This window comes from Diachasma alloeum, unplaced genomic scaffold (genome assembly GCF_001412515.2).
Source record: "Diachasma alloeum isolate Michigan unplaced genomic scaffold, Dall2.0 Dall_scaffold_00198, whole genome shotgun sequence".
NCBI classification, from domain to species: Eukaryota; Metazoa; Arthropoda; class Insecta; order Hymenoptera; family Braconidae; genus Diachasma; species Diachasma alloeum.
In genome coordinates, this window is record NW_021680363.1 from 159032 (window position 1) to 180094 (window position 21063).

General features: G+C 36.9%; 1 protein-coding gene across 3 annotated transcripts in view; it reads right to left on the bottom strand.

The window, feature by feature from the left end:
• Nucleotides 1-4781: 4781 nt before the first annotated feature.
• LOC107035514 (uridine phosphorylase 1) overlaps nt 4782-21063 on the bottom strand; it is a 27452-nt gene continuing 11170 nt past the window's right edge. For all 3 annotated transcript variants that reach the window (XM_015252965.1, XM_015252964.1, XM_015252963.1), the window contains 5 exons: nt 17190-17313; nt 13623-13784; nt 12659-12844; nt 8669-9001; nt 4782-7296 (listed from right to left, as the gene is read on the bottom strand). In XM_015252965.1, coding sequence (XP_015108451.1) covers nt 7114-7296; nt 8669-9001; nt 12659-12844; nt 13623-13784; nt 17190-17313 — 988 coding nt within the window. In that variant the 3' untranslated portion in view covers nt 4782-7113. The remainder of the gene's footprint in view (nt 7297-8668; nt 9002-12658; nt 12845-13622; nt 13785-17189; nt 17314-21063) is intronic.

The window sequence follows — 21063 nt, forward strand, 5'->3', positions numbered from 1 at the left end:
AAATTTCCACATTCGTTTTTCGGGGTCATTACAATAACTTCCTCCCTTCGGGTCGGGAAGTTAAAAAAATCAATGTTCCAAAAGTTTTATTTTTAGAATCACTGGGAAACGCCTGAGTCGATTTTGTTAAAAATCCACTTTGTTCTACTGCATACGAGGATTCATCGATTGTATGGAGAACAATCCAAATTGCATCATTTCCACTGGAAAAATCATCAAATAAGTGAAAAAAACGTAATTTTTGGCGTTTTTTCACATGTTTTTTGCGAATAACTGAAGAACCGCTGAGCCGATCGTCTTCACGAACTAATCAGTTCTAAGTTACACAAAGATGCATCCATTGCAAAAAAAATTGAATCATATCATTCTTTCAAGAGTAATCGTCGGGCAAAATTTTGTTTACATACACACACACACAAACATGTCTTCAAAATTCGTTGAAAATGATTCTAAACGTCAAGAAACGTGGACAAATCATGAGAATTCCACATTCGATTTCCGGGGTCATTACTATAACTACCCGATAGATCGGGAATTTAAAAATTAACGAAAAACAACGCGCGGTGGGGTTTCGCTCATAGGGTGACCAATCTAGGGTTAAATTAAATTTTAAGGTCATAAATCCCAGGCAGAAAAACAACGTTGTGAATTATGATCCAATTTTGTGGTGGAACTTGCTAAATTTTCAGCGGTCGTTAGTGCAATTAAAGATGATGAAAAATATTTCTACTTCCAGAATGATAATCACTAAATTTGTAATAAATTAACTACTAAGTAGATACAACTTCCTTTAATCGTTCCAACAATAAGTAATGAGTAAAAACTAAAAAAATCTACAATTTTTCAACCAGGAGGTAATTGACACGAACAATGAAAGGCCTGCCACACTTTCAACGTATAATCGTGGACGTGTGTTTTTCTTTGAGCATTTCTATAACCAAAATAATCGGAGAATGGTTGCAATTATTCATTAATTATTACTAGTATCAATTTATCATTGTATCGTTATAACTTGGCTATTATTATTGCATGAATGGAATACGAAAACGTGTACTATGTGATGTAACATGGACTACGGAATTAATATAAAGGATTTCCACTGGAACTGAAAAAAACAGAGTTAAATTGATAATTCTTATGTGAGAAAATATATTATGAAATAACAAGAAGAGATATAAATTTCTATAGATATGAAGATACTTATGCTGATCTTGCTCGCTGAATTAAATACTCACCCTTTGCAAGCCCATTGCCTCCATCGTTCACCCCGACGAAAAAAAGATGTGAACAAACAAAATTTGTACACTATCACAAATTTTTTTCGTTCCAATAAATTCAAATTAACTGCAGGATTGATTGACAAAAAATAGTCTTGACTACTCTGAGCACTATATTGTAGTAATAATTTTATCACATTGCGAATAAAAATTTTTATAGTTAAATGAAACAACATAATGAAATTGAAATTACCATACTGCATTAGCTATGTAATGATTAATCAAGTACAATTCCCTACCGAATTGTAATTTGTATTACATCGTGGTGAATAAAATGCCGTATTTGTCTGCAGATACGACCAGTTTCTTCATTCAATTGTTTCGATTTTTTGCTTCCGAATGGAAGCATTGCAATCCTTTCATTTTCAAATTCTCTAATTTTGATTGGAAATGATCTAGACCATATCTGGTATTTGGGGACCATATCTGTATGTGACCACATCCACCGCCACCTTACCGGTGGTCAATTTTTAGAAAATTGAGTAATTAAGTGGCTAAAGTAATACCAAAAAATCTAAAATTTTGTCAGATTATAGCTCTTAATGAGGACCAAGTCTGGGCAAAATTTCAGCCTAATGGATCTAATAGTTTTGGAGGATAAGCGATTCGGTTTTGAATCGTTTTCCGCAAACAGCTTCAATCAAAACTAGTTGACCTATTTAGATTTTTCCGTTTTTAAAATATTCGTTTCGATGCCTCCTATCTAAACCAATCAAAATATATATGCTCCTTCATATAAAGTTTTCGAGATATTCCCGTTTTTCATTTTTTCATTAAAAAAAACTTTGTAAACTTTTGCTCTAGCTTATGCAAAAATCAAGATATCGACTTGAAATTCGAACGGAATCTTCCTCTCATGATAACAATGTTTCGTATTGAAGATGGGTTCAATCGCATGAGTAGTTTTAGAGATATTCGATTTTTTCTGAAAATCTTATACATGGAATATCTTTAAAACTACGCAACCGATTTCACTTTTTTTTTCAAAACAATCGTTTCAGTGCCTTTTGTCTAGATCAATCAAAACATACCAGTTCATACAAAGTTTTCGAGATATTCCCGTTTTTCCGCTTTTCATAATAAAAATCTTTGTAAACACTCAGCAAAAATCGAGATATCAACTTGACATTTGGATAGAAAATATGTATACCCGTTTATACGAAGTATTCGAAACATTGGAATTTTGATAGCACTCATGGAGGTGGCAGTATAACTGTCTGAAATTGTTGTTACCAGTTGATGTTGTGAAGCTATAAACTTTTGTAATATTTCAGACCATTTGGAAGTCCGCCATCGATGTATTGATGGCGAATAAAAATGAGACATCACTCAGTGACATGCTCACTGTCACATGGCGCGCTGTCATACCGGCCAAAGCTGGGCCAGATCTGTGAACCAAGGCTCGGTTACCGGCTTGTCCCCCAAGACTCAAGCCCTGGTCCGTAGGGATGGCCGAACCTCGGTTCAAGTTTAGGCGCTCAGACTTGGTAAATCCAGGCTTGTGCCAGACTTAGTCCGTTTTACCAACACTAGCTTCCTACCTGAGCCATCAAATCTTCCACAGTTTTAAATATAATCTCTAACATTCATATAGAGCACAAGGGACACTATGTAACGTGTACAGTTGCAATGATCCTAAATTTTGATGGACCGGTCAAACATTGAAATAAACATTCATTTTTTTTTCATTACGCTGTGCAAAAAAGTAACTTTTTAGGCACGCTTCGCGTGCCTAAAGCGTCCCTTTCCACACATTGTGATGAAAAATATCGTTCGATACTCGCGGGAAAAGTGTTTTTTGGCTCGTGGGAGGTTTATAGCATGAGCCGAAGGCGAGAAAAAATAGTACATTAGAGTACAAGGGCACAAATTTCGTTTTCAACGAATGTGTAGTTTACAGGCCGAGCCGAAGGCGAGGTCTGTACACACATTCGTTGAAAACGAAATTTATTACCGAGTGCTCTATAATATTTTATATCAAGTCGTGCAGAAGTCGAGTTTTGAGCAAGCTGCGCGAAGCGCAACGTGCGATAAACTCGACTTATTGCACGGCGCGACATAAATTCTTTTCTGCACTCGTAACGAAATATACTATTTTGACACTGCAGCTACGTTCACCTCATGCCGAAAAGTGCCTTTTTGACATACGTGTATGGAAAAGTCCACTTTGTTTCACTACTTTTCGTATGTAAAGTGGTTCTTTTTGGGTGTATTCTAGAGTAGTTTAAAAAAGTACACTTTTTTTAACTTGTTAAAAAAATACCACTTTTTTAACGCTATTTTGAGACCTCTTAGCAGTGCCGCCATGTCACATACTGGAGGCCAGCCTAGTCGTGAGAATTCTGACCAATCACATACCGTATTTCTCCTAACGGCTGTTCTGGGGATCGGTACATGTTATCAATAATATTGTAGAATCTTCTAGAAAATTCTTTTTTTTAGACGGCATCATCCTCAACTGTTCTGAAAAAACTTTTCGTAGAATCGACGTAACTGGCGGCTGTCCTTGATGTTCGTTGAAATGCATAATTGTATCTCGAACATTACTGAAAAATAGTGTACGGTTGTGTTGGTGAGTAATTTGATACCCCTTGGATTGAGTGAGAATATGCGACCGATTCAAGGTTGACAGATAAGTATATTCGAAATTTACTTTACCGAACAAATTCTAGATCATTCCAAAATAATTTAAACAAATGTAAGGTAAATATTCAGAAATCATTCAATAATTACTCTATTGTCTTTAGATTATTTCTATGGCCATTGTCAGAAAAAATTTACCAAAAAGTTTGTTTTTCTCATTTTATGGAAAAATGAGACATTTAATATACTAAAGACGATAGTTAGGTAGAGATTAATTTTTTTCAATTATCTAAAATTATTCAATGCATCTTTGGATCATACTGGATTACTCTCGAATGAGATACATCATATGTCAACCCCATAACATAAACACTTGAATCATTCGTCGAGGTAGCGCGGACGCACCGGATGTGTCATAACGCATAGTTCGCCATCGATCGTCAGACATTAAAGATCTCGAGGGTGAAAAATTAACTGATCTAATTATTTGAGTAAGTATTTCAACCATAAGGTTTTCAAGTGATATGCAAGTGTTTGAATGCGATTCTCAAGTGAATTTAACATCTGAATTTTGTCATGTGAATTATAAATTTTATGGAACATTTTGAGTGATTTTTTATATCTTTCAAAGTGAATGAAGCCATAATAGCTGAGCTTAATGTATGCGTACAAGTGCTATTTTACAAAGAGAAAAACAATTCTAACAATTGTAATGTTATCGTTTGGTGCTAAGAAGAAGATGGCGTTCGAAATTCAATCTGGAGTGTACTTAACCCTTACATCATTTGATTTCATTCCGAATTTTATTACTGAGGATTTGGCCAAGAAAAGTGACTCCAACCGATCTTTTTGGTTCAATTTTCTTTCGTACATGTATATATTGTACGTATTTAATATGTATATATGTACAGGCATTCTAACTATGCTCAACAAACATTTATTTTATGAGAAGACAATGCACAATATCACGATTAACAATTTATCTCATTTTGAAGAATTTTTATAATCTTCTTCCTCCTGTGGTTTAATTTCTTAGTTATATAAAGCACCCAAATTGTTCGTCGTTAATTGTCTCCACAACATTTTATGTTAGCTCGAAAGCTGAATTTTCATTTTTTGATTTTTCTTTTCTGTAGCTACATCTATAATTCAATATTTAGAGATAAAATATTGATAGGAATAATTTTATTTGAGGAATTCATTTTTAATTCGCCACAAAATATTACATTTTTAGTTATTGAATCATTTATTACATTCTCAGAATTTTAGGAAATTTTTAAAATAAAAGATAAATATTTGGAATTGTGTTGGAATGGTGAATCAGCTATTTCTAACATTTGAAATAATGAATGTTTAAATTCTCATGGCACCGGAGAAGCTGCAAGTGCACTCAATATATTCACTAATTTTCATTGTTATTTAAGATCACAATAACAAGGTAATGACATCTCATTTATGCCCTGAAGGAGTAAATATCATGAATCAATGCTCTCTCAGTAATCTATAATTTGAGTCGAAATCGCCAAAATACTATCTTTCTAGGGCCGGTTACCCCAAACACTATTAGTCATTTTGAGTAGTCTTTCCTTTCCATTTGGTAGTCTTCTTTGATTGACTTTGTATTCAGGTTCGAAATTAACATTAGATTATTTTACAATTTATCCTGACTTTTAACAGAGGATTTAGATGACCGAAGTTGGTGCAACCGACACACAGAGAGTTCTCATCCTGAGAGAGAAGGAATTCCGATATCTTGTTATAAATTATTTAATCCATTATCGGCTATATTATTCCGAGATCTTCAAAGTTATCGGAAATTTCCCGATAGTTTTGCTCCATAGCAATGAGAGAGATCCGCCGCTTTGGAGATTGAAATCCAGTTTTACAGTTTCAGGGTCTCATCGAAAAACTTAATGCACACTGGCTTTCGCTTATTATACACTAACTCTTTATTTATTCTCGAAATTGTGATTTCAACTACTGTACGCTAACTAATCGCAATGCATTCGTGAAAAATAATCCAACAAGTACCCCTCGAGTTTCAAAATAATTGGGTACGTGGCAAATGTGCTGGAAAATTTCTCGCGTTGCGTATCCGGTAGTTTTTTTTCTTGTGAAACTTACTTTAACACTATTTGCTTATTTGCAGCTATCGGGAAATACTCCATTATTTTTAATATCTCGGAGGATTATTCGTGATTATTTTTTTACGTTCTAGTTTCGTTCGATCAGAGAGCAGTGTTTATGGGGAAACATGGCATGAATATATGGGAAATATCTATCAAATGACGGGAAAAACAATTGATAGGCGTGTGCAGCATTATTAAAATAATACTAATGTGAAGTTGCCATATGACGTCGAATACCGCAATCTGATTGGTCGAAATTAGAATGAAGGAAACGATCAAGATAATGAACAAGTTAATACAGAATTCATTTACGAATAAGGGAAACAGAGTTTCTACCTCACTATTTGTTCTTTAATGCGTAAAAACTTGCGTAGGCCACCGACACTAGTTGCGTCATCTCATAACAAACGTCGTAAACTTCAGCCTAATCAGCTACCGCTTATTTTTAATCTTGAATTATACATTTTTAAAACTCCATTTGATAATGTTTTTGGTCGTTAGGCATTCCAAAAAGGAATGTCAAACGACTAAAAACTCCTTTTGGATTGTTCAAAGCAATCCAAAAAGGATCTGCAATTGATAAAAAATCGAATTCGACACAAAAAGATAAATGAAAAAGGCCAAAAGTGCAGGATCTGAATTAAAGCAAAAAAATCAGACAATCTGATCCTGATAATTCCCATTTATCCATTTCTAACTCCTATATATCTTTGCAATTCGCTCTTAACAAACGGATAAAAAATATTGGATATGTGGCCGAGAATGGTCAGTAACACGATTTTTTAAAAAATTGTTTCTCTTTTTTGTTTTTTGTACTTGAACATGGTGATTGAGCCTCGGTTAAGTATGCTATTCAAAACCATCAACTTCTGGCTCAATTGTGACAGCTCTGAATGCCGTGATATTTCTGGTCTTTCGTAAAAGTAATTTCCTATTTATTTAGTTTCAGAAATAAAATGTTAAAAAAAGGTTAGAACATCATCATTGATCATCGTCATTTCAGGTTATGCAATTGAATAATTCGCATAATAAAACGAAAAAATTGTTCCATCGATATCTTGATCGATATAAGAAAAATAAACGGATTTATTTCATGAGTTTTGGGCGACCCTCGTTGGGGCAGTTTAATCGTAATTCTCGGACTCTTGTTGAACGAGCTTGAATCGGCGTGGACTCTTCACGCACATTGAGCCATGGCCTACCAAGCATAATCGTCCTTTATGCTGTAGATATTTCTTGATGTACCGAGCCACAAGTTCCTGCGGTCGCTTCTGCCATTCTTCTAATACTTCTTTAGGAGAATTCACCTGTTGTAAAAAAATAGAATCGGATAAAATAATAGTCAATATTTAAGTACAGCAGGGAAGTAACCACAAATTCCGTAGTTGAATGAAAAACTGAGTAATGAAAGGCTAAAACAGAATAAATCAACTATACTTCAAGACGATTTTTTATGAATATTTCTAAATGTAAGAGACATAGTTAAATAATTGGAAAAAACCGCTGTGGATCTGATTTTGTTCTATAAATGAAATAGCCTTCAAAATAAGTTCGATATCTCCTTTAGGTTCCCATCAATTCTGATCCCTCTCCATCTCCACCCAATGAGAACCACAAAAAACCCCGCGACTCTCCTAACACCCCCGACCGCCCTTCTCAAACCCCTTTCAAGAGACCATGTCTGGAATCAGATATTGATAATCTATTGTCAAGAATAACAGACACTCCAGGTGATGCAGATGAAACTGGATTTGTTGTTCCTAAAGCACACGTTAGAAAAATGCGCAATCAAAAGAGCAGGAGCAACAGTCAAGATAAGGCACGAAAACCGAAAGGTAAACAGTACACAGAAGAGTTCCTCCGCGAAAACACTCTTCGACTGAAAACACAAATGGAAGATCACCCAGAAATTTACGATTGGAATTATGAAGGCTTCATTCAGATGATCCTCACCTGGCAAGTAGACAAAAATGTCAACACATTCAAAACAGAATATCCAGAGGACACTCTCACTATCTTCAAATTTCTCAGTAAAATATATGTTCACCTCGAAGATATCTCAATGAAATCCTTCATCGCTAAGTTTAAAAAACGACTCATGAGCCCCGAAGGTGACTCGGACTTCTCTTCATAGATTCCAAAATGGATAACGCAAACAATTCTCAATACAACAACAATACGAAGTATCTACGAATATTATTCTGGAATGTCCGAGGTCTTCAAGCCCATTATGAGGACCTCCTATCGGCCTCAGTCGATGCAGATATTATTCTATGTGTAGAAACTCATGAGTTGAGTTGACTTTTCGTCACAGCGTGATGAAAAATTTATTTCCTTGTACTTAACGAATCGTTGGGAAATTTTGTAAAAATTTTCTTGGATTTCAAAATGCAATATTGAATTAGTAGAGACGTAATAAAATAATATTAGTCAATTTGACTCAAGTGTGAATGTTAGCTAAATGTCTCGAAATGTGACGATGACGGCAAAACTTTTTCCTTTTCAGTCTGCAAAATAACTTGCTGCAAACATTTAGCTGTCTTTCAGGTTCTATGACATTTGCCAAAAATTACCTTACCGTGAGATCGACACATCCTGCTTTTCTTATTAGTAAAAATCATTGAATTTTTATGGGAAATTGGATAACTGCGTAATTATTCAATTTTTATTTCTTATTACCTGATCACCCTTCAGTCGATCCAAGAAGGTAACACAAACGATCGCAGCTCTGATGCCAGCTTGATGGGTAAGCGCAGCAAACACAGTGCACTCCATCTCAATGTTAATAACACCATTCTTGTGCAATTTGTTGAGGTAGTCGACTTTATCCTGCTCAGTGTAATCACAGAAAGCACCATCCAAACGTCCCTGGCCCTCGTAAAAGTCAGAAGTGCACATTGTCTTCCCAGTTACAGTATCGTAAGGATCTTCATTACTAGCGAGAGCTAGTAATTCCATAGCCAACTTTTTATCCAACTTGGCTGGTCGTCGGGTCATTTTACCCAGCACTGGCTATTGACAAAAAGCATCATTTAAAGAAATAGTAGATTATGTCATATGGCGGATAGGTCGAGGTTTGTGAGTCGTGGGGTAAGATAGAATAACGGGTTGAAGCGTTATTTACCCTTATTTTGTCTAACCCCACTATCCCATTATCAATTCACGTTTTACCCCACCCTCATATCTGCTAGGCTCACCCATTTTACCCCGCTATCGTCTCTACCCGATTATCCCACTAACCACTAGTATTTAATTTTGCCGTCCAATTTACCCCTCCGGTTAATTAACCTGTCAATGTAGTTCACCCCATTTTACCCCCCAATCTGAACAGTGAATAGCATACTCATCCTGTTTACTCCGAAGTTCAATTTTACACCACACCATCTAATTTCATTCCATCATTCAATTTACGGAACCATAAATAAAAAAATTTTAAAAATTAAAAAATTGAATCAATTCGCTACCGAATTCATCCCCCTACTCCAATTCACCCCGTTATCCCATTTTGCCCCACCCTAACAAATCTGCTCTCCCATTTTACCCTGTCTAATTGGTCCACTCCACCCGAGCATCCCATTTTGCCCCATTGTCCCTTTCATTGCAGTTTCTCTTATCAAGCCTCCCTCTCCGTTATCCCATATTATTACCCCACTGTTCATCTGTCCTGCCACAAGCAGCTGTACTTCCTAGCTTGGTCCGAGATCAACCGTCTCTTCCCGCTTTCAAGCTGGCACTACGTGCCTACTTGAGGGATAATCCTTAATTTTTCTCACCACATCTTAACTCTTCGTCTATCCTAGCAGTTATTCCTTTGTATTATCTTGTAAATTTCATTCTTTCTTATCTTAGTATCCTCCTTCATCTTCACCATCCTCGCCATCTTCATTATCTTCAGTCGCTTCTGTCACTCCTAGTATTAAGAGTCCATAGTTCTGGTGCTATTGTTATATATAACATCTGATTTATTTTACGTGCTCTGATATTCCTATGCTTATACATGGCTTGCTGCTACTTGCCTACTCATATTCATCTTTTTCACTTGCTAAAATATCGCTGTATGACTTTGCATCATATTGTCTTATTTGTACAACATACTGTACAGTAATAAACCATCAATCAATCAATCAATCAGAAGATACAGGGGTAACCTACGATCACTTAAGGGATAACGGAAGCCGTCGCACGTAGANGATATTCCTATGCTTATACATGGCTTGCTGCTACTTGCCTACTCATATTCATCTTTTTCACTTGCTAAAATATCGCTGTATGACTTTGCATCATATTGTCTTATTTGTACAACATACTGTACAGTAATAATCAATCAATCAATCAATCAATCAGAAGATACAGGGGTAACCTACGATCACTTAAGGGATAACGGAAGCCGTCGCACGTAGACGTCCCCCCTATCGGTATTGCAGGTTCCCGTGGTTTTTTGGATTTTGTACGTGAAAAGTACAAAAGCCCATAAAATATAAATAAATGGATATAAATAAATAATAATGGTATGGAAACATTCTACATCATCTTCTGACTCGTAAAAGTACTTCCCTCTTACAATTGGTGCCCTGTAAAGGACATGTTACCTCCTGGATATCACCCAATCATCATAAACAAGTTTTTACGAAAATTACGCAACAAAAATATGTTTTTGGACTCAAAACCTCTGTCTTGGATCTCACTCGATCGCTCTCTTCTCATGAAAATAGCCATCGGCTAAGAAAAATCTACAAAAAATCGGTTTTTCTACCATGACTTGGCAGATTCCTACAAATAAAATGGCGTCGGCCTTGCCCTGGTCCATGCCGTTAAATAATTTGCAATTTTTTATGCATAAATAAGAAAAGCATGAGAAGAGAGCGATGCGTTCCGCTACTCTCAATACGGGGAAAAAGTTTCATTGATTCTCATAGCATAGAATCCAAGAAAACGTGTTTTTGGTAAACGTCTTTTTGTGGACGGTTCCGTTACCCCTTAAACTAAGCAGTAGCGAGCTGTAAAAGGAGATGGGTGACCGAAAGGGAACACGGCGGGCCGACCGAGAACCGATTTCTTTTTTTTTCATAATCATTGAATTCATGAATTAACTACATTAATATATTCAAATAAAATTAAGGAGTTATTAGTGATTAATTAATTATTGAGATATGTAAGACCCGCGGAGTCTCTCGCCGACAGCCGCTCGGCGGTAGCAGTTTCTCGACAATCTTGCCGCGTCTCTCACGCAGAGTCTCTCAAAAGTATGGCTACTGGTGCTGAAACATACTCTCTCATAGACGCAGACGCGAATCTTCCAGATCCCAAAAAGACTCAAATTTTTCATCCCAGGTTTCAATGTCTACCATGCCACCATGAACATTTAATCTTTACGATTACACCTTTAAAATGTTGCCCCCCCCCCCCCCCGCCCCAGAATTCACCATTACCATTCAACCCTCACGATGTTTTTCTTTTGATTTTGTAACCCCTTTCTATTTTTTAGTCCTTGCAAATTTACTCTTTCTCACTCTTATGATTTCACCCCTATGATTCCATTCGGATTGTCTCACCCTTACGACTTAACCCTGAGCATTACACCAACGGTCGGAGCCCAATGACCAAACTACGGGTCACCGCTGGCTGCGGCTTGGTTATCGGGCTCCGGCATGCCAATGTTTGGCCCAAGGTTGGGCTAGATCGGTCACCCAAGCTTGGTTACCCGCCCCTCCCCCTCCTCGGACCAAACTTGGGTGCCGAGACTTGGCAAGCCCAGACTTGTGCCACACTTGGCCCATTTTTCCAACACTGGCATTTCCTACCTGGGTATTACTGTGTCGTAAAAGAACCACGGCGCAACACCCACACGACTATAATTAGATGAAAAGTTAGGTACCGTGTACGTGCCACAATGAGTTTAATATCACATTATTAGTCATCATACCCCGAGTGCTTGGAAATTATCGAATGTTTCTGAAAATATTGTGGCCTAGAGACATGTGTTTGAAGATTAACAGTATGAAGATTTGTTGCCAAACTGCTATCACGCGTTTCTGGATAAGAAATTTGGGAGGAATACCCGATTAATATCGAAACAAGAAAAGTATTCGGATCATTTTTTTAATCCGAAATTTAAACCAATGGAAGTACGTAATTTCAACTTCGAGTGTGATAATAAACCCGTTTCATAATTATTTCGTTACCAATAGCCACAGCCGCAGCACTATACCGAAAGTTATCGATGTAGCATACGCCCTACGCTCGAATGAAAAAAATAATTCCCCGAATACTACTCGAACATTAAAAATTACTTGGGATATGAAGTTTACAAATCATTTTGTCAAGTTTTTCAGGAAATGCATTATTGTTCAACCTGGAAAGCTTGACACGTTTATTTATTCACAATTTACCTGTTAGAAAATTGCTGATAATTTTGAAACTTCAGTGTCTCATTTTGTCACAATACCTCATTGTCAGTTATCATGGGCGAATTCACGGAATAACGTTAGTGGACTTTTCTTGTTGTTTCTTCACGAATTGTGTAACCAAAAATGTCAAATTCAACTTGTTACTATTCACTACTTCATCACTGAATTTGGATGCTGTTTCAATTCATTGTCTAGTGTCAGGTGTGTCACAATTTCACCACAGAATTCGGCTTATGATCTAATGAAAGTGTAAAATCCGCACCTGTTCGAAGTATGGCTTGAGCATACCATCGACAGCCTCCTCCGATATTACGACCGTGCCCGGATCTAATCCAATTCCTCCTGACGTACCAACCCTGATGAACATAGGATCACGTACTTTTGCATGATACATGAGTTTTATAATTTCATGTAGCAGAATACCTATCGACGCAATTCCCATTCCATGCTAAAAAAAATGGGAAAAAATTGGCTCATTAGTTTGTTCATCAGGATTGTGAATGATAGATATATCTCTTCATGTGCACATTCCAGTACCATTTACAGATTTCTATGATTATTTTTGGTAATCGGATCTGGCCTTCCCTGGGCCAATCAGAGTTCAGTATTCAATAACATGAAGTACTTCCCAATTAAAATTACAGCGGTTGTTTCCCCCTAGCTTTTGATAGTTTCCCTCTAGCTCTGCAATTGTTTCTTTAACCAAATAACTATCAAATATTATCCTATAGAGTGAAAGAAAGTCATGAAGAAAGTCAAAATGAGTCGGCTTGGGAAGGATTCGATTACCAAAAATAATCCGTCGAATACCACTCGACCTCCAAAATTAATTGAACATTTCCCTCATGCTTTCCTGCGTATGTTTTCACTACTGAATATTCCTGTGGATTCATTGACCTTTAGATGAAAAATGGAGTATATAAAAAGATCTCTTATCATGAAATCCCATTGTTGAGAGAACTATATAACTTGAACATTTCAGGTGAATTTTATTATGAATACCTTTTTAAGCTAAGGAAGCCAAATGAAATTGCATAGGAACTTTTTTGTAGAGCAGGGTGACAGTTAAAAAAGAGACAGCTCTATAGGAATATTGGCATCTCTATGGAATCCACAGAAATTGCAAAACTCGGTGGGAATATTTTCCATGATGAATGTTCCTAAAACAGCACAATCTGCCCTGTACTAGCTATCGGATTTTTTTTCAACGTGGCTGGGATACTCACACTGACAGAGAGAACTGGACCGACTTTATACATTGAATAGCGATATGAATGCTGACTGATGTCCAGTAAAGTTGTACCAGCTGCTAGCTTGTGTCCTATTTCCTTCATTATGTACCAAGCGAAGTTCTCCATACGTTTCGGAGTTCCTCCCATACACACGAACTAGAAACAAGTTAAAAGTGAAAGGAAAGTTACGTTTTAGTTTCTCCCACGCCTCCAAATTATTTAAATGCACCATCTTTCATTGAGTTATGTGAGTTTTCAAGGAAGAATTGAATTTTCATGCTTTTATTTTAAAGTCTCTCATCGCTAGTGGCATATATACCACGTTTTGAAAATTTTCATTTTCTTAATGCTTATGAAAATAACTTCGTTTCTTTTCCATGATTGTTGGGAAATATCCCTATTAGAAATTTCGTACGGCATGCCGAATCCAGCCAGAGCCGAATCCGGCCCAGATGCAGGTGAAGGCTCGGTATGCCGAGTACCGCATGCCATATGTGGCAGGAATTCGGACCCTTCATGTGTGTCGTATTTCTATATGATGTTCGGCACAAATTCGGTTCTTAGCTTCGGCTCTTATCATGACCTGATTCGGTCAACCGAACCTAACTTAGATGAATTAAGGAAGTATTTTTCTCATCATAGATCCTTCGATTTATCTAAGAGTCAACCGGCCACTGAAATCGAATAAATTCCTCCTTTGGCCATTATGATCGCGCTGTTTTCTTCTCGTTAAACGTCATTACAAATTCGTCCCCATTATTATTCCCTATGTTCTTCCCGTTCAATCCCCACGATTTTTTGTCTCAACTTTTCAATTTGAAACTCGAGAAAGGTAGAGCTGTCTTTTCTAAGTTGATCCCAAGGCTTGTGGTCACTCTGATAAGACCTTTGCCGATTGCCGAATATTTGCCTAATCTTTGCCGTAGGTGGGGGGAGGGGAAGGGGGGGGAGAGGATGGATTCATAATTATTATTATCAGGTTGAACCATACAAACGTTAAAAAAAATGATAGAATGATGCATATGAAGCCTGTGATTTATATAGACAGTACAAATTGTGCAATATACGAATTGTGCGGTAGGGTAGTCGGCTAAGGTGTAGGCTTCGTAATCTGTAGATCCCGGGTTCGAAACCAGTAGTGTGTGGAATATTTTACGTTTAAAAAAATGGGTTTTTCAGTGATAAATCCATTGAAGGGTCAAGACTCATCAATAATAAATGATTAAATCAATTAGCAAATAGTTGTTTTTTTCTTTTACATTATTCGAAATTATAATGGTTAGTCTAGTCATCAACCACGTATATATTTGCGCATATAGATTCGGACCGTAGTCCTTACGCCCACGATAATGTCAATGGGTTTTGTTTTTTGGGTCGCTGATCACGAATCTGTCAGTTGCTTTTCCGAAAAATTGTCCCTTCAATTGCTATTAACAATTTTAATTGTTTAAAAAGCTTTATCTCAGAAGCTATGACAGGTGTGAGAAAAAGTTTCAAACAAAGGATGTTTGACATGAAAAAATACTCATTTTTTGTTCTATACGTTTTTCCCCTAACTATGATAGATACGGCGTTATCGGGGGTGGCAGCGGAGCGGACGGCGCGTGAGTACTTGCGCAAGGCGTTGGCGCGCTCCGATGCGTTTATCGGGACACTCGATGCAGATCGAGAAAAATTAAGGGAAAAACGTATAGAACAAAAAATGAGTATTTTTACATGTCAAACATCTTTTGTTTGAAACTTTTTCTCACACCTGTCATAGCTTCTGAGATAAAGCTTTTTAAACAATTAAAGTTGTTAATAACAATGGAAGGGACAATTTTTCGGAAAAGTAACCAACAGATTCGTGATCAGCGACCCAAAAAACATGAAACCCACTGACATTATCGATCCTATCTAACAGTTTATACAGGACTGTCGTGTGCGTAAGGACTACCGGTGTCAGTTGAAATTTTGGGTATTATTTCGATTATTTTATCATTTTCATTTTGATTTAATGATAAAAATTCTCGTTTTTTCGTGTAAATTTAGTGCGTCCATTGGTCTGTTCGTCAGAGAAGTTTTTCCATCGAATGCCGTTTTGCGGAAAATGTGATGAAAAATTATTCTTTATGAAATATTAAACATTTTGATATTATGAAATTTCTTTATAGCTCCACCTGGTTAAATTAGATTGTTAATAAATAACAATTAAAACATCGCATTTTCCTGGCAAAATAACTGACATTTCAATGCAGTTAGGCCTCATGGGAGAGAATAGATGGGCGAGAAAATGCTTAAAGGAAGAAATAAGGAATATAAGAAATGGCAACCCGACTAGATGGGAAAAAAGTTTGAAAGGAGCACTAGGACGAATTGGTGGCGAACTATTAGAAATGCTGAGTGAAGGAAGAGAGCTGGGGGAAGTCGAGCAAAAGCTCAGAGAGTTAGAGAAAACGCAATGGATCAAGAGATACAGACTGACTGGGAGAAGGTGGATAGCTCGAACTACTCCAGTCATTTCTCGACCATCAAAACTGAAACAGAAATAGAGAAGTACTGGCACAGGAGAGGACTGAAGGCTTGGCAGAAAGAGACTTGGGCTAGATGGAGATGTGGCAATGCATTGAGATAGGATAAAGGCGGCTATATGGATACCAAATGCCGGGCATGCAATGACTCAGTAGAATCTTTGGAGCAAGCAATAAGCTGCAAGCTGGTGATGAGAAGACGGAAAGCGCCAGATAGAGACTGGTGGACAGACTGGAGAGGAAATCCAAACCAAAGAAGCTGGCGGAAGAAGTTACTGAATGCCCTAGTAGGAGAAGTAAATGTACCGTCATGTGTAAGGTAGCTAAGATAGAGAAAGTGTTGAAAGATTACAATGAACAGAAATTTTAAAAAACTAGAAATTGCACAAGTGCTCAAATTGTGATACTGTGATGTTACCATCAGTTGTTATACCTTATGGACATTATTGACATAAAAACAATTTATTGGAGTGTTATTGAAGATATTTGTTGATTGGCTTGTGTAGATGTAAAACTGTAACTGTAGCATCAAGGAAATACAGTATTCTAATATATTCTAATTGACATTTCAGGCTGAAGGTCCTCGGGCGATGGCCATAGTCACAAGTTTCTTGTGACAAATGCCGTTAAAAATAAAAAAATAAATAACTGATATTTTTCGAAATCAACGACCCAGAAGACATAAAATCCATATCCATGATCTCGCGGACTCTGACCATGATGCAGGATCAGCATGAAATAATAAACGACATAAAAAATGACAACTGTTTATTATTTCCAGTAATGAACTCATCATTTAGACCGCATAATATGTTTTATCACCGATATAAAATAGGTTAAAAACAATTTGCTGTATGAATCACATATTTCCCGATGACCAATGTAATTATTTGTTCCGATAAACTGGTTTCGAACATAAGAGATTACGGCAGTATAAGTCATAGGCGGAAGTACAATGGGGCGGATACTTGTCGTTAAGAATGCATTGCACATGTTCGAAACAGTTGATGACCTGTCAAATTCCGAAGGAGCAGCCAATCAATTTATTTACCTTCACATCACCGAACATCTCGACCAGATCGTGGGAACCACTACCCAGAGCTAAGTGGTACAGAATGTCCTGATCCATCAGTTCGATATTCGGATTCCTCAACTTCACTGAACCATCGCTATACCTGGAACAAACGATTTCATGAATTATTGAATGTATTTTCGAAATGCAAATGCACCACTTGATCCGTCATATGACGCTCATGTGACCGTAATTGACGGTCACATCTCCAGGCATTTATGACAGTTGTGGCAATTTACCCTTCTCCGTCTATAACCGTCGCAATTTGCCAAAAACTAGAAGGGATTCGAGCCCATCCGACAGAAGGCCTGTGACCGTTTCTTTTTGCATTATTAGTCCTTTTTTTTTTAGTTCTACCAATTCCATTGGTAGTAAGCTTCCGAATGGATCCGCAGCAATTCCCTGTCCTTGTGACAGGTATATAACCGTAACCACATGCTACAGGATGTCTACAGGAAGATATTCAACCTTTTAATGAAATAGATTTGTACGAAAGGTTAAATATCTCCGAAACTGCTCGGCCGATTGCGCCTACCCAAAATACGAATCTTCAATGTTGTAAGAGCTATAATCACACCAAATTTCAACTAACTATTTTCATTTTTTCTCAAAATATCGTGCGTACAAGAATGAAAAAATTTAAAAAACGAAAAACGGGAATATCTTTGATTTTTTGTATGGACGGGACATATTTTGATTGATCTAGATGGTGGCCACCGAGGCAAGTATTTTGAAAAAAAAAATTGAAATCCGTCCAGTAGTTCATGAGAAATTTGAAGAAATATATTTACACAAAAGGTTGAATAACTCAAGAACCGCTCGGCCAATTGCCCCCATCCGCAATACCAACCTTTTATGTTATAAAAGTTTGAAGCATCCAAAATTTCAACTCCCTATCTCCATTTTTTATCAAGTTATCGTGTAAACAAGATTTTTCATAAAAAACGGAAAAACGGCAATATCTTAAAATTTTGTCCGCACGAGTATACATATATATTTTGATTGTTTGAGATAGGAGACATCGAGGCGAGTATTTTGAAAAAAAGATTGAAATCGGATGGATAGATTCTGAGATATTTACGAAAAACGATTTTGATACAATGTTGAATATTCAATAAGCTTCCGAATGAGTATAAAATATATGGGGTTTATCAGAGAGGAAGGATGAAATCAGCGTAGAGACCAGGAAAACGACCAGCGTCACGGTCACTGATTTTTCTATAGGGGAACAACTCTAAAAAGTGCATAATCTTGAGGCTGAATCACCACAAAATACTTTTCTCGCGTTTATTCGTCTACAATCTGATTATAATTTTCAAAATATACGTTATTTTGTTAGGTGCGCGGTAATACCACCAGCTCCCCTAGTCGTGAACGATATTTTTCCGTAGTGATTTTCACTTTCGCGAGTTTGGGGAAGGGCTAATACCAATCCCCGGACGAGGAAAAGTACAGAACAGTACAGAGTAGTATATTATCTCATCAGGCGATAAAAGTATTTTCTGGCAAAGGTGGCTTTATAATGGTGGAGCCGAAGGCGGGGATTATAATCATATTCGCCAGATAATACTTTTATCGCCATGTGACATATGATACTTTATGTCATTGGGCCCGAAAACCGCGATCTAACCGAGCGAAGCGGGGTTAGAATTGCAGTTTATCGGACCCAATGACATAAAAGAACTTTTCTGTACTGACCTTCACTTTTCATCGTCCGGGGATTGATATTGGCCCTTGCCCAAACTCGTAAAAGTGAAAATCACTACAGAAAAATATCGTTCACGACTAGTGCAATGGTTTTTTTTACATAAGACATGGCCAACCACGCGAGTAAAAAATCCCCATGGCACTCGCCCTGAAATATAGGGGACGGTAGGGCAAAACGGACCGCGGGGCAAAACGGACCACTGACAGAAAATTGATAATTTTTGTTTTTGCTTCCGAATGGAGCAAATTCGAAGTCATTTGTGGTTTGAGATAATTAGCAAATCTGATCAAATTGCGGTTCAATGACACTTCTTGTCTATAAAACCCCTGTGACGGTCACGATTCAAGAAACTCACTTTTAATTCAACACAGTGTTCCTGATTTGAAGGAAAGAAAAAAAACACGAAAATTACCAATTTTTTGTCAGGGGTCCGTTTTGCCCTAGCGGTCCGCTTTGCCCTCCCGGTCCATTTTGCCCTACTCCCCCCCTACTATTTCAAAAATGTCAATTTTTTTCATTCTTGAAATATTTTTCTCGAATTGGTTCAGGTGAAAAATATGAAAAATTGTTCGATTTAAGACACCTAACGAATATTTGAAGTATGAATTTTACTGCATTTTTTAAAACATTTTTACCGTTATATTTTGAATAAATGATTCGAAAAATCTTAAAAAATTCGCACATCAGTGATTTCTCATGTATTTAAAAAAATTTCTAATTTTTGAAATTTTTCACCTGACCCAATTTTAAGAAGAAAAATCCAAAAATTATATATTACGTATGTGTGAGCCAACATTCAAGTCAATTAGTTGAGAATTGTGGGATGAGGACACCAGAAAATTCTATTTTTCTAAATCCTCTTTCTGATCAACGGGAAAATGAAAACGTAATGTTTTATCATTTTTTTGACATAAAAGATAGTTCACCATTCGATAAAAAAAATTAAACGGGTTTCGAACTTGCGACCACGAGGCTTATGTCAAAATTGATGGATTTAGATGCTATCAATTCTTCAATTTTTCCCTCTTCGTCTTTTTTACCCATACCCACCAAAAACAGAGATGTGTTATTGTTCTCAACCGACAGAAAATCTGTGGTCCCATCGATAGAGGGTAATATTATCATATTATTTCAATTGCACTTTGGAAAAGTTCAAAACTGAAAAGAAATAGAGATCGGCGACGGAACGATTGAGAACCCACGGTTTCATCCCTCTCAAAGACGGAAGAGTACGGACTTCGCGGACGGCCGGCACACTGATAAGCGCATCTCTAACCCCGCCACCACATTAGCCGAGCTTCATTTTTCAATGACTGATCCATGAAGCTTCGGATCGAAAAAGTTCATTAGACTTTTCGATCTATAATTCAACCCCCAACCCCCCACTTCAGGGAGTACTTCCCTTTCTGGGACACCCTGTATATGAACAAATTCGCCAATTTTTTATGTGAAAATTTTCCTCAAAATTCTGAACATTTTTGCTTTCAAGTGAAAGCCTTGTTTTTGACCGATTTTTCAATTTTCTAATTTTGATTGCAAATGGTCTGGAATGTTATGAAACGTGAAGAAATGATGTTTTTTCAGGTCATGTCTGTATGTATGGATCCGATGACTTGAGTTTTTGATGATTAATTTTTAGAAAATTCGTCAGAAATACGGTGAAATTTGTAGATAAAAATCTGAAATTTTAGCTCATTGTAGCTATTATTGAGCTCAACTTCGGGGCGCTGTTTAAGCCCGATCGATCCAGTAGTTCCTGAGATATAACAGCTTGTTTAACCCTTAAGTGGTCGCATAATAAGGGAATCCCCCCCGTCTTTAGATTTTTTCTTTTCACACAAAAACTTCGTGAATGAAAAATCCATAACAATTTATATTCCTACTTTCAAATGTATGGAATACATTAACACCATTTTTCGGCCGACATACACCAATAAATTATTCAAATTTTCCGAAAATTCGAGTCACTGAAAATCCCGATGTTTAACCTTAAAATTTCATAATTTTTTAGAAAAATTCCTGTATTTTACACATTCTTCTAGGCTATCTGAGATTTTGTATAGAGGTATTGAAAGAATCAAAGAATGTATTTAAAAAATCATCAATTTCTTGACTTTTTACCCCCCCCCCCCCCCCCCCCCCCCC